This window comes from Porites lutea, chromosome 13 (assembly GCF_958299795.1).
Source record: "Porites lutea chromosome 13, jaPorLute2.1, whole genome shotgun sequence".
Taxonomy (NCBI): Eukaryota; Metazoa; Cnidaria; class Anthozoa; order Scleractinia; family Poritidae; genus Porites; species Porites lutea.
The window spans coordinates 22,099,216-22,124,524 of NC_133213.1; the positions used below are offsets into that span (position 1 = coordinate 22,099,216).

Here is a 25,309-nt window from a genome sequence, read left to right on the forward strand (position 1 = left end):
TGGTATTTATACCAAATATCACTTCTAATCATGCTTTTACCTATACTAATTTATAATATCAATTGTGAAATTACAAAATTGCCATGGCATCGTTCCGTACGTTTCAGTGCCAATATGGCGTAGAAAATTCAAAATGTATGAATGATGATGTCAGGACAGGGCATTTAAAGACGCTTTAGAAAACCTGAACACATGAAAGAACACATCAAGAATTTATATTCTAACGGGTATTTTGTCACAAAATTTGTGAACTTAAGCCAAATTTTAAGCTCTAAACCTTTCAGTGTGTGGAGTTCTTGATAAGATAAATAAGATATGCCACATCACTCTTCCTAAGCTAACTTTAATATTCTAACAATTAGTCAATAGGGCTGTGGATACTTTTGACCACATCTAGTGAGGACGTCACATTTACACCCGGAAGGACAAGTAAGGATGCCACGCTGCACCATTCTCTACAAGAACAAATAATTAACAATTATTGGAGGAGGGAGAGAAAAGTTATGTGTTTCGTCACTGTTACGAGCAAATCATTTATTGGTCGATGCCGAGGGCGGTGGTAAATGATTGATCTGTGAGACAATAAGAAATCCTAATTTTATTCTTTTCAAACCAAGCTCTCTCATTGTTTTATCATTTAATCGGTACGCTTGTTTCGCTTTTTAATTTATTAGATCAAGCTTGTTTTTGATCCTGATGCCAAAAACCAAGTTAAGGCATGCACAGTCAACTTTTTCCTCTTCGATTCATTCGCTTTTCCCAAGCCCTCTGGCGGTTGAAGTGTGAGCTGAAAGTTCGCTCAATTGCTTTTAACTTGGCTCTGTGACCTTACCAGTACCAGACAATACATTTGACCGAACAGGTCAGGACAATTATAAGTTACTCGATAAATCTAACATAACGGCTCACCTTGTGTTGAGTATCTATCATCATCGCGAACTCTTTGCTATCAGGAGTTAGTTTTGACTGATAATTCCAAAATGAACCAGCTCCAACAATGGCACTGGGCCAAATCTGAAATTTTATTGTCTCATTAGTATATATCGGAGTGTCCCAGTATAATACTTCAATGAGGTCATCCCGACCTATATTTTCCTGCAATCCCGTAATCCCGATGGTTATCCTGTGTCCCGAGCATATTTTCAATCCCGAATCTCGCCCCCTTTTCACTTCAAAATCCCGAGTCCCGGTCTTCAAAAGAGGAGAAATCCCGCATCCCAAAAAAACCTATTAAAGACTCTCTGTATCATGGCCTGATTCTAAGGGACGGGCTGGCCAGGTTTGCCGCGCTGGCTCTCTTAATAGCAAGCTCGATTAACTGCATTCCGGAATAATAATACATGGAATTAACTCTTTAAATCTCTCGTTTTAGTTTTCATTAGGTGTTAAAATCCAGAAGGCTGGTGGACACTGGGGGGGGGGGGGGGGGGGGGGTCTAATAACCGGATGTATTATTCTTTGTTTGTATATGGGCCTGTAACTGGGGAAACTTCTAAGTGGGGGGAGGGGGGGCTAATAACTGGATGTAACTATTTTTTGTTGTTGTTTACAAGTAAAATGGGTCTGTAACTGGGGGAACTTATAAGTGGGGAGAGGGTGGCTAATTTTCTGGATGCACTTTTTTGTTGTTTACTGGTAAATAGGCCTGTAACTGGGGGAAATAAGTGGAGGGGAGGGGGACTTATAACTGCGGATGTATTGTTTTGTTTACAGGTACATGGGCCTGTTACTCAGTGGGGACGCTTTTCAGTGGGGAGGGGGGGGTCACTCGTAAGAGGAAATTTACTTCATTTACGACCAGAGATACTTACAATTCCACTCACTGACCCAGTAAACTGTGAATCGTTCTCGGGTCCAAACATCCACCATGCGTCAGGTTTTCCTCGCTTGTACAGAAAGCACTGATCTACAAAGCAGTAATCATCAGTCCACATGGCCATCTCACCACCCAAAACAAGTGTCATCTCGTCTGGATTTAACTTCAAAATAATGCAAACAGACACAACAAAAGATATATTTAGGGACTGTTTCGTGATATTTGCTATCCTTTAAGCTAAAATGTGTCTTTGTACTAAGTGAATTCCAATGATTAATGGTCTGGTTTTGTAATTTACTATTCACTGACTATTTTTCCTTTCGTCTGTTACTACTGTCTAATAATACATGGGATTGACTCTTCAAATTTCTTGTTTTAGTTTTCATTAGATGGTAAAATCCAGAAATCTGGTGGAGACTTAATGCTGTTCATAGAGGCCATTTGACATTTTGTCTGAAAATTTTGCAAACTTGTCCCAAGGGTCTTCTAATTTTCAAAACCGACAAGCCCCTGGGACGAGATCGAAGTAAAATAAAGACTGATTATAAATGATAGTTACCCCGGCTGAAATATTAGTCCATAGTGCACTAAAACCCACAAGGCTACTTAGGTAAAAATTGCCGCTCAGAGAGTTGATCCTGTTAAATGGAAAAACAAGATGGAGATGAATAATATTATAGACAAACCTCTCCTGCGCAAATGGATCAAATAAATGTTTTGTTTTCTAATTAAAGTTTTGCTAGGGGAAAACAACTTATTACTTTAGAAGTTCAACTTCACAAGTCTTACTCGATCAAAAATATTGTTAATTTGTCAAAGTTGATATCATTTATTATACAGTCAGCTTTCTTTCTTGCTTACACTTGAAATCCGCCGTCTATGAGGGTTTTTACTACTGAGCCTTTCCACGCCTGGAGCACTGTTCCTTTTATTGCCTATGATAAATTCATAATAAATGAATAAGATTGATAAGTCATAAATAAATAAATAAATAAATAAGATTTAATAACACCCAATCTGCATGGACATTTTCACAAAACAGCTCTTCATTCAGGCAAATAAGATGCATGTTAATACATAATGCTTACAGCGGAAGTTGATATCAAAGCCCCTTGCCAGGCATATGGAATTTTTCCTTTCTGTACTAGAAACTTCATTAGTTCTTGCTCTAGGCTTTTGGTATCTGTGTAGAAAATAACCACCCAAGTTATTGCATTTACAGAGATTTGCTTTTACCTGAAGTAATGCTTGACAACATATTATGTCAAACTTAAAGTCATAATGATGAAATCATAAGTCATAATGAAAGCTTGCATCCAGTATTCACTCAATTAACTGCCGCATTTTGGACAAAGAGGTAATTAATAAATGCTGTCCCCAAATGAGGGCCGTAGTCAGTCACTCTTTATGATACACCATAAGACTGATTTCAATTATTGAAATCAAAAGATACTAATTCTGTAGTTTAATACGAAAAACAAAAATGTCATAGTTAAAAAATCCTTTTGTCGCATTTGACCAACTTTCAAATAAATGCCTCCTCCCAAAACTGTCCTTAGCTATTATTATTTAATGAAAAACCACACTATCTTCAATTATTTCAAAATGAGAAGTTATTATAAATTTAATTATATATTCATTAGTAACAAACGTCAACCGTAGCTATTTTTCTTATCTTAGGTAATTTTATTTTTCTTTTGTTCCAACTTCATTAGCATACATTACCATATCCAAATACAAAAGAAAAAGAAAAATTGCCTGATATAAAAAGCTGAGTACAAACATATACATGAAAAGTTAAAAGAGCGATGATGTTTCAAAGTTTTTATTATGCCACAATCAACCTTCTGTAATTAAATTGACCTACTTTGTATGCTGCACAAAGTGGATGTTGTGACTTCATCTAAACCCAGGTGAAAGAACTGGTCTGGAAACAATGTCATCATTTCTTCAAGGATATTTTTCATTGTGGTAAGAGTTACTCCCTTGTTGAAGCAAGTACACCATAAGGCTCATTAATAAAAGTAATGGTAATAATAATAATAATTATTATTATTATTATTATTATGGATTGGACTAATTGGATATCATACACATGTCTAAGTAAACAAACACTGCTAACATGTATTAACTAAAGGACTCAAACTACACAAAAACCTTCTCATAATGATCAATTATATTTTTTAAACTAATCAAGCCTTATGAAAAGAGGCTTTTAGTGTTATATCTGCTACATAATTAATTAATTAATTGGTGTTTTGTAATAATTTAATAGAGGACACAGGACTTTTGCCAAGTCTTGAGGGGAAACCAGATCACCAAATAACACTTAGTGAGGCCCTGTCAGGATAAATTTCAACAAGCGACGTGGCCCAAAAAGGAGCAACCTAGTGCGTAAAATGAAATTGCGACAAGAGACAACCTCCCTCGGCCAAATTGCGACAGTGACGGCAAAGCTGACAATAAGCGACAAGCATTTATAAATACCGACACGAGACGTTTTAAAATTCAGATGGGCGACATAATTGACCCCCCCCCCCCCCCCTCCACCGGCAGGGCCTCCTTAGTATATGAACAAAAAACAATGGATTTATTTACTTTCTTGAAAACTTTGCTATTAAATAGCACATCAGCTTTGAAATAGAATATTAGACAGGTATGAGAAGACTTTAAAAAATTAAAGCAATAAGAAGGCTCCAACAGTCTCCACTTTTTCTACTTGCTTTGGTAGTTCACTCAGCGCTTTAATCAACCTTGTCAACTGCCTGTCAGTAGAAATCCTGAGGTTTACCTTCCTTGGTTAAAAAATTTTCTTATGTAGCCAAACAGATAATCAGCAATAGTCATCAGTAGTCATGGATATTTTGAATGGAAACTCTGAGAGTTGATTGCAGTTAACCCTTTAAGTCCCAATAGTGACCAACAGCAATTTTCTCCTAACAATATCCTTACATTGTCATGAGATGAGGTTATGAGAATTAATAAAATGATCACCTAAGAGAAAATACTTTGATCTTTTATCAAGTTCTCTTAACTAATTCTTAAAGGAAATGTATAGGGATCAGTTTGGAGAATTTGTATGTGGATATTGGGGCTTAAAGGGTTAATCTTACCTGTGGGTCATTATAGAGTTCAAGAAATCCTGAATCATTGCAGAATCTCAGTCCTTTTGTTTTGTTGATCAGACCAATCATTCCAGCAACATGGGAACTGCATAATAACAAGTATAACATAACAATGAAATAAACCAACTGACAAACAAGTAAGTGTGTTTTGTTTGCTTCCAGAGGGGGGAAAATACGAACAACCTTACAAGACTTGTAAAACATAGCAATAATATTACACATGGACCACAGAAATGCTGACACTTGTAGTCCATGTACATAAAAACTTGATGCCTAAGAGCCTTTCTACCCTCCATTACTGAAATAAATGTTTCTTTGTTGAAGTAGGGCAATATTATCAACTGATTAGGTAGTTGAATGTTCTATGTGCAATGTGCAAGGGAATCTAGTGTTTCGCGCAGCCTCTCGCCCCTCCCCCCTCCCCCCTCCCCCACACCCACCCCTCCACAACCATAAAATGCCTCAATAGACTTTTGTCAAGTGGCGGCCATTTTGCCTGAGCAGGACATTTGTTTGTCTTCGTAGAGAGAACGAGACTAGCCATGCATAAACAAAGTTTTTTAAGGTCTATGCTACCCTTCTTGATTTTTAATTGCAAACTTACGCTGATTCAACCTCTGGAATAACTCTTATTCCTCTGTCACCAGCATAAGATACTAAATCTTTGATTTGCTCCTGGGTATAAAACTGAGTCGTGTGTTCTTGTAGTTCTGGGTAACTGAAAAGATTAAGTGAAAAGACGAAACACATAAAATGTATTTCAAATGTAAAACATAACATTCCTACAATCCAAAGAATGAATTACTAACGCAAGGCACAGTTTCAGGTAGCCTTTCATGCAGGCTTATTTAGGGAGCTTGTATTTCATCCCTCCCCATAAATGCCTACTCAACCAGTGGTACCAGGGGGTACTGGAATACACACTATATAAACTATTTGACAAGTGCTGCTGTGAAGGGAATGGTTTTCAAACAGTTTAGTCTGGAATAGGGTAATTTTTTATTAGAAATCAGGGATTTCTTGCCATTTTGGTTGGTTGCTTATGAAAGCTTTGACTGTACTTTGAATACTCACAGTTTCCCTTGTAAAAATTTATTAGCGATCGCGCCGCGATCGCTGTCAAAATCGCGTAGCGTTTTTGGCCGGATTTCGCGACGCGATCGCTGCGTTATTCGCGGCGCGATGGGAGCGATCGCTGTCATCAATCGCTTAGCGTTTTTGGCCGGATTTCGCGGCGCGATAAGAGCGATCGCTCAGCGATCGCTGTCGTCGATCGCTTAGCGTTTTTGGCCGGATTTCGCGGCGCGATGAGAGCGATCGCTCAGCGATCGCTGTCATCAATCGCTTAGCGTTTTTGGCCGGATTTCGCGGCGCGATGAGAGCGATCGCTCAGCGATCGCTGTCATCAATCGCTTAGCGTTTTTGGCCGGATTTCGCGGCGCGATGTGAGCGATCGCGCCGCGATCGCTGTCATTAATCGCTTAGCGTTTTTGGCCGAAGTTCGCGGCGAGATGGCAGTGATCGCTCAGCGATCGCTGTTGTCGATCGCTTAGCGTTTTTGGCCGAAGTTCGCGGCGCGATTGGAGCGATCGCGCCGTGATCGCTGTCATCGATCGCAGATGGTTTTCGGCCGGATTTCTCGTTGCGATCACGGTCCGGACGAAAAAGACATAAATGAGTATTTCTTATCTCACAAGAAGAGCAGTGAGCTGAAATTTGTCCTGAAAGTTGCAGTAACATTTTACTACCTTGTGACAAACGGAGAGCTTCTGAGCTTTGCCGAAAATCGTGCATCATAGAAAATGACCGCTCTGTTTGAAGGCCCCTGGGGCCCGTTTCTCGAAGCTCCCGGTAATTACCGGGCCCGTTAAGCTGTTTTGTTTTCCATTTTAGAAGAGAGTTTTAAAAGTTTTGAAAATTATACAGTAGAGTTATTAGCTAACGAAACAAAATGGACTTCATTAGAGGTCAGAACACACCCTACTTTTCCTGAGACTTTGATTTAAAAATATGATTCCGGGCCCGTTAAGTTACCGGGACTTTCGAGAAACGGGCCCCAGGTCCGGCCAGTGGTTCCGGCCACTTTGGCCACTTTAATTGGAAGCCGACATCGAAAGTGCGTGAAAAGAAACCTTCCAAGCACCATCTGATCTAAATTCCTGTATATTTTTTATAGGCTGCTCACTTAAAATTCGAAACCAAACTGAGATTTCTGTGTAAAGAGCTAACGTTTGGTCTCTCGAAGAAACTAAACCGTGAAAAGGTCTATTGCCACCATTTTAAATGAATTCAATCAAAGTTTAGAGGCAAAAAAAAATATTTGTCGTCGCTTGTTTACGTCCTCAAGAAAAACTTCCCATCAGAAAATGTTGTCTAAGTCACGCCGCGACCGAAAAGCGTGCGTCATAATGCACGTGCAGAGTAATGTTTTCCTTGTTAGGCCCATTGCTTGCCAAGTTTTTTGACTTTGCTAAATGCTACAGCTCCCAAATGAAAAATAAGTTTCATTTTATGGCCTTCTATATCACTGCTTAATAAATAAAATCCAGTGTTACTGGGAAATTTTCAAACAGGCTTTCCCTTTTCAATCACTATTTGGCTAGTTTGGCCGGACCAAGGACATAGTACGCAAAATTTACTTTGGAATATTATCTAAACTTTGGTTTTAAAATTCAACCAGTCGACCGAATTTTTTTTTTTTTGCAAGTCGAAAGAACATTTCGCCGTGTACACTTAAAATTAGCCTTCTTAACACTTAATTGCATATACCTGAACTAAAAATACATCCAAGTAAATTAAGGCGCCATAAAAAAAGCAAAAATAACAGAACAAAATTCACCTATCGAGCTTAAGAAGGCAAACAGGTCAATAAAAAATCGGAAAGTTTCGTTTGTAGTTTAACCTTATTTTCTTCCCGAAAATTACGTACATCACAAATTAAAACGGGCCGAAACTTATCCGAACTTATCTAGGAAAGATCGAAGCTACTCAGTCTGCAAGCAGGGTAGTATAAATCATGTCAAGATAAAGCTAAATTTTCAACTTAAACGGGTCTAAATAGGGAATGAATTTTAAAAAGAAAGGTCTTATGTGAGAGTTCAGTGAATCGTGTTTTTCATTTTTAGCTAAGTGTGAGCAGAGTAAAACGTTTATATCCTGAAGTATTGAGATAATGAAACCGCCTATATGCATTAGTTTCTTTTCTTTTGATCCACTTGTCCATGTCTTCCGATAGGTTCATCCTATTGGGGATAAAAATATTTTTTTCTTTTTTCCTCACGCTAATGATATGTTTCATGTTCATTTACCGTGTTTAAATATTCTCACTGAAATTCTCCATACTTCTTTACAGTATTAAGCCAATTTTAATGTGACGTCCCACATGTTTTGTCTTCAGCCTAAACGTTAACTTTGAAATTTACATAATGTACAAACTGAGTACTCACAACTGTTGTCTTTGCCCAGTATATATATATTGTTGTTGCAGAATATTCAAGAGGCCATTATGGCTCTTGGTATATTGTCATGTTTATGCCCCACAGTACGTCCAGAGCTGTTTTCCTGTTGAGAAATTAAAACCAGTTAACCAAGAGAGTTATCCCCGAAATCAGAGTATTGATATATTCAAATCAAGACAAATCACTGAGTTGTCCAGCTCAAGTAGCTTAAGACTTACACCCCTCGAAGGATATTAAAAAATGAGCTAAAAAACGAAGGCTCCAAAATCAGAAGTTTTGCTTTCTCGAACTATTAAAAGGTAGCTCGAATTTTTTTAGCTTTTGTTTGTTTGAGAAGCCTAATAAAATGCTAACCTTAATTGTGTTATAAACTATGAAAAGTGCCGGAAAGTATAAAATCGACAACACGGAATGAATATCAAGCTTGACCTTAATTAGGTTTAAAATTAAACTGAGTGATAATAAGAAGTGAGTAGACTTACCTTTTTAAATACGTTTCTTTGTTTGAACGTTGAACATGTCAAAAGAATCATTAATAAAAATTTTCCAATGTTTAAACAGCAATAAACGGCCATTGCCAATTGCATGACAAGTGAAATGGAGAGCAATTTTTTTTTCAAGGTACGCGTCAGCCTTGAATCTTGGCCACCCGCGTCGCAGTGGCGGGAAATCGGATTTTGGAATCCAGTCCCCAAGGGCGCGATCCATTCAACCAATTCCGGAATATTTCGGTCCAAAACTCAATGGATCGGTTTGGTCCAACCGGAAAAGTTTCGAAAAAACGGGTCCACCTTTTGAGGTGGACCAATTTTCCCGGTCGGACCGGTTGGAATTTTGATTGAATGGATCGCACCCCATTACTCTGGATTAAACCGGAGTGCAGGATTCATTTCTGTTATTAAGGACCATTAAGTAAAAATCATGTTGATTACAACCTTATATACAGCAGCTTAAGGCCTGGAGCGTAACAGAAATTCATCCTTGGGCTTAAAATGACTCAATTAGAGGTGAGCGAGAAAAGGTTTCCTAGCTTTTTGTTAATGTAACTCTGGTCAAAAACACAAGGAAAACCGTGCCTTCTCTAGAAACCGATAAAGTTCTAACAAACTGAAAATGACTGTTATTATAAGCTTATAGTTTTTCCGAATGTTCGACCTCCCGATATTGATATATTTCTGTAGTCTTTTAGTTACTTAACTTTCCAGTGTTTTATCATAATATTATTACTATTTTGCCTGCCCTAATAATTTTCACAATCGCAAGTTTTGAAGAACAACATAATGGAATACAAAAATAAAATAATATGCCCGGCAGCCGGGAAGGGTCTAAGCTGCACGGCAGCCAGAATGTTTTTTGGATTTTCTTCAAAATCCTTTTTTCTAAATATAATCGTTTGAAAGTATTATATCTTCGATTAGAATTACCAAGGGAGTAGGAAAACAGGAACGGCTTACCAGTAGAGCGGTTGTGGTTTCTTGGGCATAGAGCCTGAGAGTCGACGCCGTTTCGACACTTAGAAACATTCGAGACTCACGAGAACGTTTTCGCACAGGCTAAATACCCGGTAGTTTGAAAGCCATCTGGAAAGTTAGAAAGCCTGTTAGTAAGCCAAAGGATGCATACTAACCTCGATTAGTTTTCCAAAGCAATAACGAAAATATTAAGTTCTTTCATTATGAAACCTTAGAGTCAATGCACTGTGTGAATCAACTAACGTGTGGTAAAAAAGGGTGCAAAGGCAAACGCAGTGCGAATTACGGCCCATAACAAACGGGAAAGGCGGTCCCTGATAACACCAAATTAAATATAGCCAGTTATAAAAAAAACAACTAACGAGTCACGAGCGATAAAGAATAACAAGACGAGCTAAAAACCAGACTAAACGGGGCGTAAAAGACGTGAGAGCTCAAAAAGAATAATAACCATATGACTGACTTATAACAGAAATCGCAACGATAACTGTGATCCTCGGTTATCTCCTTCGCGATAATGGCACTGAGATTGCGGACGCGAACTTAATTAGAATTGATCGTGATCACCACCTGGCGATCGCGATTACTGAACCACGATCGAGAGCAATATGGCACTCGAAGATCGCCGATTACAACTTAACTAAATCGCACCGCGATGGCCATCACCGCTTCGCAGTAAGTACAATGCCCCCTGCGATCGCGATTACCAAACCGGGATCGTAGTCCTGACATATAAATCACGGATTTGACTTTACTAAATCTCGCCACATCGTGATCACCACGCCGCGATAAGTACAATGTCGCTGCGATCACGGATACTATTTTTCAAAATCGCACGACCCCATAAGCTGCATAGCGTTTAATATCATCGAGCTAAAATAAAAACCGTCTGTCTTCGCGATCGCAATCATCTTCCTGCGATCGCGATCATTCCGCCGAGATCGCCATAACTTCGCCACGATCGCTCTATCTTCACCATCGTGACCCTGAGATCGCGGATAATATTTTTCTGAATCGCGCCGCGACCGTAATCTTCTTCCTGCGAACACGATCATCGGGCTGAGATCGCTATAACTTCGCCGCGATCGCGATTTCATCGCCAGCATCGCAATTCTTGCCTTGGGATCGCAGATACGATTTTTCAAAATTGCACCGCGATCGCGATCATCTTCCCGCGATCACGATCATCGCGTTGAGATCGCTATAACTTTGCCGCGATCGCGATCACCACGCCGCGATTGCGATCACTACGCCGCAATCGCGATCATCGCGTCGCTATTGCAAGCGCGATTTACTTCAATTGCATCGCGATCGCTGATATCACGCCGCGATCAAAATCATCGCGCCGCGATCGCGATCACCGCGTCACGATCGCGATCATCGCGTCGCGATCGCGATCATCGCGCCGCGATCGCTATAACCTTGCCGCGATCGCGATCACCGCGTCGCTATCGCGGGCGCGATTAATCTAAATCGCGCCGCGATATGCACAATCGCGCCGCGATCACTGCCATCGCTCCGCGATCGCGGTCATCGCGGCGCGATCGCTGATAAATTTTTACAAGGGTTGCTCTGTACACTGAATCTACACCAGTCCAATATATGCAAGTGAAGCACATTTAACTTCACAAAGCTCATGCCGTCCAAAATGTTCTTCACAAGCTCAAAGGGAAAATACCTACGCCTGCAAAAAAAAAAATATACAATCAATAGCAACAAAAACCTTTTAACCACCACTGAATTATAAATTATTGAGAGATGAATGCATGATGCTTACCCAGTGTCTAACATAAGGCCTCTGTGCACATATTGCGGTTGGTCATCAATGTTGACTGTACTGTTTATCAAATTTCCATCTACAATCAATTGAGAAAAAGTTTCCATTCCATACCTGCAAGAGGAGTCAAATTCATACTTTTAATATCTGCTAAAATGAAGTGCACTTAGATTGGCTAGGATCCATCTTCGAGACCCTATTCTACTCCAGACCTCAACTAGGGGTGGCGGAAAACGAAAAACGTGGGTCTCGGAAAATTTTGGCAGGATCCCGAAATCTCAGAAGCGTTTTTGATAAGTCTTGAAGTCCTGTTTTTGCATGGTTTGTTTTTAATTTTTTTGAGTCTCGAAACTTTTTACCAAAGAGTCTTGGGCTCGGATTTCTAACTAGGAGCTCTGCGTCTCAGCGAGTCTCAGATTTTACTATTCGCCACCCCTTTAGGCATTCTCTTTTTCCCTCTCTTCTCACAAAAATGAAATGCTTGATCAGGCCAGTGCAGGTTCAACTCACCATGGATCCTGGCTACAGTATATCTACTGACAGGCCGTATTAAAATGAACTTGGAATTACTATATATCTTCCTTCAAATCTCAGTTTTTTCTTTACAAGGGAGTTATCATATCAGAGTCTATTGCCTAGTGTCTTGTCAAATTTCAAACCAAGGAGGGATGGGTATGGGTTAGTTTGTTATGGGATAAACAACAGGAGACCTACTGCCAAGTAGTCAGGAAGAGCCCACTGAGATTACACATGTAGGTTTAAAATCTCAAGTCTGCTGTTGATCGGGCCAATATTGAACAATATAGAGCTATTTAAAAACTTGAAAATTAATAAGAGATGTATAGATTGCAGGACACACACTCTGGACATCTATATATTTTCTTAGTAAATTTTGGAGTTTTTGAATGGCTGTATTTTTTTTGATCTCGTTCGATATATATAGGCCCAAGAAACATTAAGCTTGAGAATGTTGCTAACCTCAATGTGCTCTTTCTGACTATGTGGGTCTCATGTTGTTTATCCCAAAATTGTTGTTTATCCCATAATAAAGGGATTCGTACCCAGCCCCTCTCGGTTGGAATTGATACCTGAGGAGAACGGCATGTCAAAAATGTTTTTGGGTGGGGTGGGAAAAGGTGAGGCGAGGGGAGCTGGTATGACTATATTAGTTAAGTATATTTTGGGTCACTTACAGTGCACCATAAGGGGTTTTCGCTTCAATACTAGCCTTTCCATTTCTTACTTTTAAAATGTACCAGTAGGAAGTATCAACTTGCAAACTTTCGTTGTCACTGCGAACACTCAGAACAAGTTCACTCAAGGTTTGGTTAGCTCTGAGATGGTGATCCACGTTTTCCCCAACAATTTGCTGCAGAATTATTTCCAAGTAGCGAGTGATTCCACGTTTGAGGACGCCCGACGTTGATGAGGTTTTGAAGGTAAAAACTGGCGAAATCGGAAGAGGCGGTACGGAGAGATAGATGGAGGTCGGTAAAGGCCAAACTGATGCATTTGAATTCACAAAGAGAGAAACGCTAAACAATGACAAAATCACAACGGAGTTTAAAACACTCATGTTTGGAAGCCCTTTTGAAACTACACAGGCAAAAGTCCAAACTACCACGATAAAAGCTAACGATGCAGGCTGAGGCAGACAGCAGGCAAGCAGCCGACCGGAAATTGAACAATCGGCATGCCCAATGCTCGCTCGGTTCTATTCGGCTTTCATTCGGCACGTACGAGGCTTGTCCGTACCCGCTTAGTGCCTGGATACCAAGTTAAAAGCGTGGTTACAATGCAGTTAAAAGGTGACTCAACCTTTGCTAGAGGAGCGTTTATAGTTGTATTTTCTGCACAAATATGACACTTCAGTGGACATTCGCAGCTGGTTTTCTTTACGCTGAGATAGGGGTTCTCCTTCTATTCTGTTTGCCTTTTATTTCTCCTAAACGGTAAGATTTTGCGTTCACGATTTCCTCACACAGCATCACAGCTGTATCAGCTGTATTCGTTTGCACTGAAATGGCTTTGTTTTTATTTTATACCTTTTAGATGGAACCAAATTTTCAACTCCAGGATTGTATCAACGTTATTTGAATATGGAAATTTCTATTTCAACGTGGTTGTGATAGTAATGGCCCTGTTACTTGCTGGTAAATTTTGTTTATACATTCAATAGTAAAATGCGAGTTTGGAATGAGCTTTGGTGTAGCCAAGCCTGGTTGAAGATCGTCAAATGGAGATTAATTTATAAATTGATTCTGATTGTCGAGAATCCCTTCTTCGTATTTTAATTTTTCAAGTCTTTGTCAAGTTTTTTGATTCTGCAATAGGTCGCTGATCTCCATGGTAAGCTTAATGAGCTAACATTTTTTGTTTTTCTGCTTTTCAAGTAAACTGTTTATAACCTCTTGATGAATGCAAGATATCTATATTGAGTACGCATCGATCTAAGCTAGTGAAAACTTAATAAAAAGGGGAAAAAATCGCGAATACAGGGTGGTGTTATGAATTTTTTTGAAGAACTTTGCTTCCGGGAAAGTAAGAGAGTCTCTTTCACTTTCTACTTTGGAAGTTAAGGGCGAGTCATCGTGTTCTATATTTGGCAAGGATGTACTTTGTTAAGAATGTTTGAGGTGATAACATTGTTCTTTGAGGTGATGCAACATAACAGGTGAGAGTAAATGTACTAAATTTTCAAATGCATATTACGGTATTTTCATGCTTTGGAATGGAATTGAATTGTTTCCCATTATTCTGGCCTTAATAAGTTTATAGTGCCATCCCAGTGGAGGATCAAAACAAAACATTTTTTTGGTGTTTTACTCTCTGAAATTTTATATGGCCTTTACAAAAAACATTCTAGAAATGCTTGGGAATATTTATTTACTAAAATAATACTTGTGAGCCCGCAAATATCTAAACAAGTAATTACTAATTATTATTAATTACTTACTTGTAAAGACTTAACTTAAATAATTATTATTTAAGGTCGTTGAACACAGTTTTGGCAGTTTGTGAGTGTATGTCATTTGCCAAATCATGACAAGAGAAAGGTTGCAGCTCAGAAGCTGAAACTTGAAAATTGAAAAATAATATACTGATGAAAGATTTTGATTGACAGGTAAAATGTGATGTTTTTGTTGTTTCCATGGCAACATGAACGATTGAATACAACCTTAACCCATTCGCCCCTGAACCGCCCGTAACCGCCCGGGTGGATCCAGGTCCTTTCTACCCGTTGTGACGTCATCAGTTTTAACGGTCAAGGACAACTTTCTTCACTAACTTGTGCAGAGTGAAGAGATCTTTCAAACCATACCAGAATGAGCACAATTTAGTCAAGGACACCGGAGAAACAAGCAAAAAACCACGTGACATTGACCTGAAAATCTCCATGAAAATCTTGTTCCATTACCCACCTACCTTTCCTTTCGCCTAATCCTAAGATCCTAAAAGCTTTCCTAAAAACTCTTCCCACCAAAATCAAGCCTACTAAATGCCCAGCAAAAGAAAAAAAAAATGAGGCAAGAAAAGGAAAAAAAGAACGGAGGAGAGAAAGCGAAAAGTAAAAGTCAAGACTGCTGTGTCACTTTTAAACCCAAAAACTATGTCGAAATTTTGCTTTCTGCGCATGCCCGAACTTCGCAAGCTGATATTTTGCATCTGGATCAGAAGGCCGCGAAGTGTTCGACCTGTAAACCAGTTTCTGGTAAGTTTTAGCTCTTTATAGCACGACAATGACCAGAAAACCACTCGACTAGCTTCAAAACGCGTTTTTCAGCAAAATCTCCAGGAGCGAATGGGTTAAAATTTCACTTTCGCTCACTTTACATAAAATTCACTCATTAGATTTTCCTATAAACTTGCACACAGGCACACAGCTTAATATAATTAATCATTACAATTTGAAACTTATTTGACCAAAATTAAAACAGAGGGATTTTTAGATAATCAATAATATAATTGTACTGTAATTATTAAATTTGTCACAAAATTGGTCTGTTTAACTTCCATTTTAAAATTACTCATTATACAAAATACGATAAAAGTAAAAGTTCTGCCAAATATCACCAAATTTTAATGAGTAGATTTTGAGAAATCGTCTTCTGTGTACCATTTTTTTTATTTCATTTCATTTATTTCAAAGTACAACAGTTACAACAATTACAGTAATTATCACATAGCATACATGCACACACAGACTACACTCTGAAGCACACATGCAATTATACAATTACTACACATGATCAGCCTGTTTAAAGCTATGCCGTTATTTTTACAAGTGTTTTTTTTTTAAAGAAGAAACTAAATAGAGTAGATTACAAAGTCGACTTGTCCATGTTCTTCTGTGTACCATTGCTTTTTTCCCCACCATGGTTGTTTGTCTAATTTAAAACACGTACCATCATTCGAGTTACCGCTGACTGCCTCTAAAACTGTGTTCAGCCACCTTAAGTTAAGTCTTTACAAAGCCAGCACCTTCTCCTCAGTTCCTTAAAAACCCTACAGCTGTAAGTGTTGGTCTGGCCCAGGGTTTGAACCAGTTTATTATTTAAATGAATTTAAATTTAATATTGATAATTAGTTTTTATTTTGAATTATTTAATGTCTACCTTTGCAGATTCTATTCGAGAGACAAGGAAATATAACAAAATTGAAACAACACCCACTGACCTACAAAATAATCCCCAAGCTGAAATGTTGGCTCATATGAAGCTCTTCCGTGCTCAGCGCAATCTCTACATTTCTGGATTTTCTCTTTTCCTTCTCATGTAAGTTTGCTAGTGGTCTAAATGAACCTCCCTTCCTGCGACTTCATACATTTACATGTACAATAACTTGAAAATAAATGGAGTGTCAAAAGTTACTTTGTAATGTGATGAAACCTGCTTTAACCATATAGAGTACAAACCATTTGCAATGCACTGCACAGACGAGGGTAAAATAAAATTTTAATTTGTTTTTCTCCAAACATAGCCACAAAAAGTTCAGTATTGTAGTTGACAGTTTCGATGCCTGTCAGCCATCTGAAAAAAGAACCAGAGGTGTCGTTCATTATGCACATAATGCAAAGTCACTTTCTCCAAACTGTCAACTAAAATACTGAACCGGGTTTTCATTACCCCTTTAAACCCTAAGATCAAAATTTGAATTCTCACTTGTTGCTCCTATTCATTTCCTACAGAAGTAATGAGGAGAAGTTGATAAAATATCATGCAAATTCTTTTTTTGTGACCATATCTGTAATTCTCATGACCACTCTGTTTTACAAAGCATTGATATTACAAGGAGAAATTTGATGCTGCTCACTTCTAGGGCTTAAAGGGTTAAGAATTGATTCTATTAGTGGGAAAAAGGTGTAATGTTATAGGAGAATATTTTGAAAGATGTTCCTTGTCGGTATAAAAAGTAGTCATAGGCTACCGAACATTAGCCCGAGATTTGTGCGTAGTACACAAAGAATTCTCCAATCTCCAATGCCTAATAAACACCCTGACTGAACTTTTTTGGCTTTGCTTGAAGAACTCTTAAAAATTTTAACACAGTTTTGACACAGTTCTAGCCTAATGAATTTCTTCAATGAGGGTGATTGATTCCACAGCTTTTCTTCCCATACATGTAATACATGAAAACATCTCTTTTCAGCCGACTGAAATGAGGGTCCAATGAGTGTCCCCATAATTTATAGGTTTTACAATACTGCTTCAAATGAAATACTATTTAAACGGGATAATAAACAGTTCTGTAGGAAAGTACTGATCAGTAGCTTTCAAATGGATAGTCAGGCTAACTTTCATTTCATTTCTGGAGGAGATGTTTTTGCATGGAGCCCTTCATTACTGAATTTTGTTTAAACTTCAAATTATGGTTTTTTCTTTGCAGAGTGTTGCGCCGTGTTGTGAGGCTTCTTTCTCATTGCTCAGTTCTTGAAGCTTCTAATGAGGCCAGTCTGAGGCAGGCTCAGGGTGCTTCTGATCAGTGCAAGCGGCTTATGGATGAGAATGAAGAACTAAAAAAGGTAATTTGTAAATTAAAATCTCAAGGGAAAAAAATGACTTTATAAGGATAGCACAAGTATTGGTTACCCAGCAGTGTTCACCTTGGCCCACAAATGACAACAGAAACAAACATTATTTGAAATGAACATGGTTAAAAAGAACCCCACTACTGGCCAGAGATAAACCAGTTGGCTATTTACAAGTGTGGCTAAAGATGATTGCCTTTGATGATCATTTTATTACCGGTAATTCATTAAATCTTTTCTCTTGATCATGTGTTGTTATCATGAGGATAAAATTGATTTCGGCTACTCTGTTACTTTAACTGAAGCAGGATTAGCTCAGTAAGTATAGCACAAGCGGGAAGTCGCAGCTTAAATTTCCAGGCCGGACCAATACTTAGGGTCTTAAAATAACTGAGAAATGAATGTTCTTCCTTTGCTCTAGTACTGCAAGCAGCTAGACTGTCGGGTGGCACAGATGACCTTGTAAAATAGCAGTACCATCAGATAAAGTGACCATTAAATACAATGACACTCAGATAAAGTGCCTCTTTTTTTGTCTGAGCAGTCCTTGGAAAGCGCCAGAGGGGAATCTGGAGAAGGTGGTATAGGCGAAGATGAAGTGGACAAACTCAACCAAGAGTTGAAGGACATGAGAGATTCTCTTGCAGAAAAATCCAAAAAGCTGACAGAGAGGACTGAAGGTGCAGCTAAGTATGATGGTTTTAGCTTCTGGGTCAAATTCAAATGTGGAATACATACTGTGTTGCTCGAAATTTTTGCAGTTTCTAATTCTTGCAATTTTCCGGGTGATCATGTCTGTTCAATTAAAAGTTAGTTGCCTCTTTCATTCAGTAACAAAACGGTATACCATGAATTACTGGTTAAAATAGATAGGGTATTGTTTGAAAATATGTATTTCTATGGCACGTACTGACCAAAACGAAAATATGATCAATGCTGGGTACTGGGTACTTTCTGAAAATTGCAATAATTAATTCCCGTCAAGATAAACCTAATGGCAAAGATTAGTTCCCGTAAAACACAAAAAATCGCAAATCCGCAAAAACAAACTCCAGCAACAATTTTTGGCACACCGTATATGTAAACTTTTTCATAATATGAAAATAGATGTAATCTGTCACTGTATATGTGAGAACTGTACATTTATTTTAACCAAAGATGAGACTGTTGATACCATAAAAACTTGTCAGTCTTAACTTTTTCTGTTAGCATCAGTTTACTGATCAAGATTATCTACTGAACAAGGTCTTCCCCATGACATGTACATAATAAATCAAAGACCTGTTACTTGCATTCAGTGGTTTACTATTATAGTGCTTTTCTTTTCAGTGTCTCAGTTTCCAAGTTTGTAGGCAATGTATAGCTATACATGTGTATGAGTGTGACCGAGAGATGGACAAAGATAGTGAAAATGATGGTCTGTTTTGCATGTTAGGTACTAGTAAACCCGAGAACAATGTGTCAGAATGCAACACTTCTGATCATGTACTGAAGAGTGATCTCCATTTAGGTTTTTAAAAGAATATTTGCTATTCCACCTTTAAATACAGAGCTTGAGAAGACAAAGAAAGATTTGGCAGCATTAAAAGAGCAAGCTGCAGGACTAACGAGAGAGTATGACAGGCTTTTGGATGAGCACTCAAAAGCACAGGTAGGTAATGTAAAATAGGGAGGGGAGACACGATAACACGCTGTCGGTAGGGGGGGTCTGCTCAGGCTGCTTTGAAGCTGAAGGCTGCTAGTGAGTTTGACAGCTTTTGGATGAGTACTCTAAATAAAGCACAGGTGGGGAGGGAGGGAGGGAGGGTATGGACGTGTTAACACACTTAGAGGAGGGGAGGGGAGGGTCTGCCTTGAAGCTGAAGGCTGCTAGTGAGTTTGACAGCTTTTGGACGAGTACTTTAAATAAAGCACGGGTGGGTAGGGAGGGAGGGAGGGGACATGATAACACACTTGGAGGAGGGAAGGGGAGGGTCAGTCTGCCTTGATGGAGCAAACTTCTGGGCTAACAAGAGAATGTAGCAGGCTTTGGGATGGACACTCTAAAGCAAAGATGGGTAGGGAGGGAAGGAGGGAGGGAGGGGACAGTTGTTATAACACGCTAAGGAGGAAAGGGGAAGGTAGTATACAAAAATGTTTTGAGGGGGGCTGCTATAAAGCCCACATTTTAATATTATTTGAGGGCACAATTCCTTCTATGAAAATAGCTAAATTCTCTCTTTGGTAAAGTTTGTTGCAATGACTTGACCATCACTTTTTATTCACTTGTGACCTCTTTGTGTTTTTATCTTCTTTTTTTTTTTTCCAAAGGCACAGCTGGAAAAAGACGAGACCCAAACTAAAGAAGACAAGAAAGACAACTGAGATGATTGGGTGTATGGCCAGAGATCACTAAACCAACAAACTGCCGATTCTAATATAGTTTACAGGATCTAGTCTTGTAACACATTAGGGAGTTTTTATGTTTGAAGATCAGTGAGCAATAATCCTTGAGTTATCGACCTGTGTAAATTAAAAACAGTGTTCAAAAGTATTTAAACTTCTTCAAGAAGCTTGACGAAACCCTCAAAGATGCTGAGGAAAATTTAGGAGAGACAGAAATCAGAGATGCATTGTATGCTAAGGCAGAATATCTCTGTCAGATTGGGGATAAGGTTTGTACCGATAATAGCTTTGATTTTGTTTCTGTTAGCAGGATAAAAACCCTTTATGATTACTACTTGTCATCATTGATGAGATGAGTTGATGCCTAGAGGGTTTTATTGCTCTGTTGTGATGATTATTTTTATATATTTTAAAAATGTATTTTTCTTTCCATTTCCAGGTAAAAGCCCTGACTGTGTTCCGCCTCGCATATGAGAAAGCAGTAGCCCTCGGTTACAAGCTGGATATCATATTTTATCAAATTCGCATCGGCTTGTTTTACCTTGACAATGACCTTATCACACGGAACATAGATAAAGCCAAGACGTAAGTACAGACTATCGTATGGTTTCTTACTTAACTAAGTGATATCATCTTTACTCAGAGGCTGCTAGTATCAAATGTATGGACAAGTTTATTTTCAAACTGCTGATAATAACATTTTTTTACATAACTGAAGTGCATGTAAATGATTATAAGATTGTAGTTTATGTGATTTATTTGCACACGATAACTTACAAGATGATAAGATTGTCGTATTTGTCACTTTTAACTAATATTAACTTGTACTGGTATCTTAGATTAGCTAAAATAGTTGTTAAAAATGATTGAAAAATAGTTATATTTAGGTATAACTTGTTTTCTATCAGCCTTATAGAGGAAGGAGGTGACTGGGATCGCCGTAACAGACTCAAAGTGTACCAGGGAATCTACTTTTTATCCACCCGCGACTTCAAATCAGCTGCTAATAACTTCCTATACAGTATATCTACTTTCACATCATATGAGCTGATGGATTACAAGACGTTTGTTACGTATACTGTACTTGCAAGTATGATTGCGCTATAGAGGGTTGACCTAAGACAAAAGGTTGGTTACCACGAGTCAGCTTCTTAATATTAAACTTCTCAATTCTGAAGTTATGAAATTTAATCTTTATTTCCAGTATTATCATGATACAGTCTCTTAAAGCAACCACCTATCCAAAACACCAAAGATTTCCAAGTCAAAACCTTACAGTTGGAACCTCTTGTAAATAATTGATTCCTGTACGCAACTGTGACCCCATTTTTGGCTGACAGTTTAAATAATTTTCCATTCCTTTAAACCTCTTGTAAGCAACCACTCGACACAGGATCTGATCTTTCTGTTCAATGTGTGTACTACAACTGTAGCTACATTGTATGCTACTTTTATTTAGAGAGAAAGAAGGACTATTAGCAACAACATGGAACTTAACATATTACAACTTACATTGCTGTACAAAGAACAGATACATGTACAACAATAATGTTGTTTCTCATCTGTACCAGTTTTTGACAAAAATGTGTATTTTAATCGGTAGCACTAAAACACGGCATTCAGAATCCGGAAACGGAATCACGAAAATGGAAATGGAAACGGAATACGGATTCCGTGAAAGACGGTTCCAACCGATCGATTTGAAAAAAATATATATCAGCAATAACAATAAATAATTAAACAGATAAAAAAAAGACATACAGTGCTGTAAATGAATAAATTAATGGAGTAGAGGAGACTGCTGTATCACTGGAGGAGTCCATTCCGGTGAAAAGACTCTTGATAAGGGGTGGCGAATGGTACCTCGAAAAACGTGGGTCTCGGAAAATTTTAACAGGACCTCGAAATCTCGAAAGCGTTTTTGATAAGTCTCAAAGTCTCGTTTTTGCATGGTTTGCTTCTACTTTTTTTGAGTCTCGAAACTTTTTACCAAAGAGCCTCGGGCTCGGATTTCTAACTAGGGTCTCGGCGTCTCGGCGAGTCTCGGATTTTACCATTTGCCACCCCTTTGATACAACTTCCGGCAATAAATGCAAATTCTCATGGGATAGCAAAGCGAGGAGAAAAACGCCACTGACAAAAACTAGTTCCTTAAGAAAAAGGTAAGTTATATGGAGACAGACTTCGTTTAAATCGACAGAGGCATCGTTTATATAACTGAAAGGCGTCGCCGTCAAGTTTTTCCTGAGTGTCTTTTCTAGGTTGTCTTCAACAGTTTTCAGTTTTATTTATCACTACAACTTGCTCAAAAGAACCATGGCATTGTGGAGGCCAAAGAGAAGAGAGAATTGTGCATGCATTTGCTTGATTCCTCAACTGATTACATCAAAATAATGTGCCATGTTTAATAAGCCTCTTCAACAAAAATATGGACGTCAACGTAAACTCAATTACCGGTACACCAGTATTCCATCAGTATTCAGCTTGGCGAAAAAGTTGAACTTATTGCTAAAACACCAGAACTGTGGTCACGTCACGGGTGGGTCATGTGTTGAGTATTCAGTTTGGGGACAATCACGTGGCGTGGTCTGGGGCCAACTACTACTATTCTTGACATTTAGCTACATAGGTAATTAATATTTAACTGTATTATTCAACCCATAAACTCGCGAATAAAGATAACTCGTAAAATTACTTTCATCGGCCTTGCAGTGCAATGACCCACACTACGGCAAACCTTATATCCAGACACAATAACAAGAAAATATTTAAGGGAACTGCCAAGAAAACTAAAACAAATTCTCTTTGGATTGTACTAACTTAGGCAGTGTAAAATTCTTTAATTTTCTATCATTGATATTTGATTCCGTATTCCATTTCCATTTTCGTTTCTGGATTCCGGATTCCGTGTTTTAGTGCTGCCGTATTTTAATAGTTTATCAAAGTTAGTTGTTGACTTGTGGTATTAAAACCACTTTCTACTTTGCAAATGACAAAGATATTTTCATGTTTAGGTTGTCAATGGTGCTAAAATCCTAGAAGTTCTTCATCATTTGCCAGTTGTAAACCAATTCCTGACATCCATATACAACTGCCACTATGCTGATTTTTTTGTAGTCTTGGGTAGGAAAGCTCTACTTTTTTTTTAATTCCCTCTATAAAAATTAAATTAAACCCATGGGGAAAGTGCCTTGTAAACCTGAAGGGAACCACAAGCGAGCCAGGACAGTAACCATGACAACCATTTGAGCGGCACCCACCAGGCGCCACCCACACACTGAGAACCTCAGTGGAGAAAAATGTGTAGATACTTATCAAAAAACATCTAGAGGGAAGGAAGGGCTGGGAGCAAAGGAGGCTAAAGCTACATGTACTGCGCGTGAAAGCAACGTGAGCAAAGTGATTGACCCTAGCGAAAGCACTGTAAAGCTGCTAAAGCCCAAGACCACCCTACTTATAATATGATTGGTGACGATTGCCTGGTGTTTAATCTCGCCTAAATTGTAGTCAGCCAGATAGTATTTTCAGTGCTCGACTTTCAGAAAAAAATCTTGGGGCCAACTGGCCCCCAAGTTTTCATTTTTGGTCGCCAGAACAAGTATTCTAGTCGCCAAAAATTATATTTAACAACTAATGGGATAAAATAAACTTAACATCTTTAACTTAGCCTTAACAGAAAATGAATGGTTTAGACTTCCTTTGAACTTTCTTTCGAATGGTTTTCGCTGACGCTCGATTACCAGCCGGTGTTCTGTAAAATGAATCCGCACTTAAGCGTAAATCTCCTCAAACAGGTATTCAAGCTTAAGGTTCAGGAAATGGAATACACATTAAAAAAACAAAATTTAGGAATCACAAAAAAACTTATTTGGGTTATGAAAGAACAAAATCTGCAAAATTTGTTTAGCGTCCCATGTATTTGCATGTTCAGAACTGAACATCGGTGAAACTTCATCTATTGCGCGGTTGCCTTTGTTTACAAGAATTGCGAAGCTCGAGAAGTAAGCGCCGTTCGTTCTCGATTAGCTTCGATTAGCTTGAGCTTTTATCAGACTAATCTGTTATCGAGTCCGCAATCGAGATACATGTTCGACATAAAGAAATTGTTTTAAATATCGATGCGCTTAAAGTCATTCCCGGAGAAACACGGGACGATCTGTTAAGAATTGCGATCGATTTGTCCGAAAGTCGATTAAAGTCTTCCGTCGAATTCATTCATTTCACAATCCTCTTTCAAGTAAACGTAGATTAGAGTGTTGGAAGAAATCGTTAAAGCCTTTAGACAAATCGTTAAAACGTTTAGACAAACCGTTAGAGCGTTTGGGCAAAACGTTAGAGCGTTAGAAAAACCGTTAGCTATCCGTTAGTTGTATAAAGGATAACAAATTATCATTAGTGTACGTTTACCCAAAGAAGAAAGTCACCTATCTTGGGGGCCAGGTTGGCGACCAGGCGTGAAAATTTAGTCGCCACTGAGTAAAAGCTGGTCGCATTGGCGACCCCACGGGTCGCAACGTCGAGCCCTGAATTTGCTGGTGTCACTATAGCTTGCATACTTACAGGCAAATCCTATGGTGTACAGATAAAAGATCAATAATGATGATGATTTATTTTATCTCTCTGCAGCACAAGTAGAAGATTTTCTCAAACAAGATCGCTTGCTCTATCCACACTGTAGATACTATATCAGGGAGATGAGAATACACGCTTATACACCCAGCTGTTGGAGTCATACCGCAGTCTCACATTGCAGTACATGGCTAATGCATTTGGAGTTAGTGAGGAGTTCATCGATAAGTAAGAAAAGCACCATTTATTTAAAATAGATTTAAGCTGAATTCAATTGCTGAATTGCTTGTTATCAGCTCACTTCTAACATTGCTTAAAGCTTATTTACACACGAAATTTTTGCAGCAATTTTTGTGTTTACATGTACAGTGTATGTGGCAATTTTTTTCACTTGCAAATTGCCATTGTTTTGAACCTGCTGGAAATTTGATATGATTTATTAGTGGTTTCGTTGACAATTAATGTGTTTGAAAACAAAGGAAAATAACACTTAGACCGAAAATAGAATTGAACCGCGACATAATCGTGCCAACTGTAAGATAAATATTATGGATAATAATTTTTAAAAGCTCTAGAGTGTCACGCATTTAAAGTTCAAACTGATTTTCGCGAAAAGTTAGTTGGATAGTTTCCCCTCCCCACCCATCTAAGGTTGTAACCGATTTTCCCGCCAAATGCT

General features: G+C 38.5%; 2 protein-coding genes and 1 pseudogene across 2 annotated transcripts; 2 read left to right on the forward strand and 1 right to left on the reverse strand.

Moving 5' to 3' along the window:
- Window positions 1–323: 323 nt before the first annotated feature.
- Window positions 324–13,341, reverse strand: LOC140922672 (uncharacterized). The gene is made up of 13 exons (XM_073372664.1): window positions 12,842–13,341; window positions 11,649–11,762; window positions 11,443–11,555; window positions 6,016–6,022; window positions 5,546–5,659; window positions 4,930–5,026; window positions 3,684–3,801; window positions 2,905–2,999; window positions 2,678–2,751; window positions 2,376–2,454; window positions 1,812–1,979; window positions 910–1,014; window positions 324–455 (listed from the first exon to the last, which is right to left on the reverse strand). Exons 1-13 carry the CDS (start codon window positions 13,222–13,224, stop codon window positions 363–365), a joined length of 1,560 nt encoding a protein of 519 aa, XP_073228765.1. The 5' UTR covers window positions 13,225–13,341; the 3' UTR covers window positions 324–362.
- Window positions 13,342–13,447: 106 nt separating this feature from the next.
- On the forward strand, window positions 13,448–20,331 carry LOC140922671 (B-cell receptor-associated protein 31-like). The gene is made up of 7 exons (XM_073372662.1): window positions 13,448–13,600; window positions 13,701–13,801; window positions 16,273–16,423; window positions 17,535–17,670; window positions 18,221–18,356; window positions 19,227–19,327; window positions 19,987–20,331. The coding sequence occupies exons 1-7, from the start codon at window positions 13,509–13,511 to the stop codon at window positions 20,038–20,040; spliced, it is 771 nt and encodes a 256-aa protein (XP_073228763.1). The 5' UTR covers window positions 13,448–13,508; the 3' UTR covers window positions 20,041–20,331.
- Window positions 20,187–24,862, forward strand: LOC140922560 (26S proteasome non-ATPase regulatory subunit 6-like; annotated as a pseudogene).
- The last annotated feature ends 447 nt before the right edge of the window (window positions 24,863–25,309 follow it).

Excerpts from the sequence above, each read along its gene's own strand:
- LOC140922672 (XM_073372664.1), bottom strand. The coding sequence starts at position 13,224 with ATGAGTGTTTTAAACTCCGTTGTGATTTTGTCATTGTTTAGCGTTTCT. Across the intron at positions 1,015-1,811 it reads CTGGGTCAGTGAGTGGAATT|ATTTGGCCCAGTGCCATTGT; the intron begins GTAAGTATCTCT and ends ATAAAATTTCAG. Across the intron at positions 456-909 it reads TGATAGATACTCAACACAAG|AGAATGGTGCAGCGTGGCAT; the intron begins GTGAGCCGTTAT and ends TTGTTCTTGTAG.
- LOC140922671 (XM_073372662.1), top strand. The coding sequence starts at position 13,509 with ATGACACTTCAGTGGACATTCGCAGCTGGTTTTCTTTACGCTGAGATA. Across the intron at positions 16,424-17,534 it reads TTTTCTCTTTTCCTTCTCAT|AGTGTTGCGCCGTGTTGTGA; the intron begins GTAAGTTTGCTA and ends TTTTCTTTGCAG. Across the intron at positions 18,357-19,226 it reads GCTGACAGAGAGGACTGAAG|AGCTTGAGAAGACAAAGAAA; the intron begins GTGCAGCTAAGT and ends CTTTAAATACAG.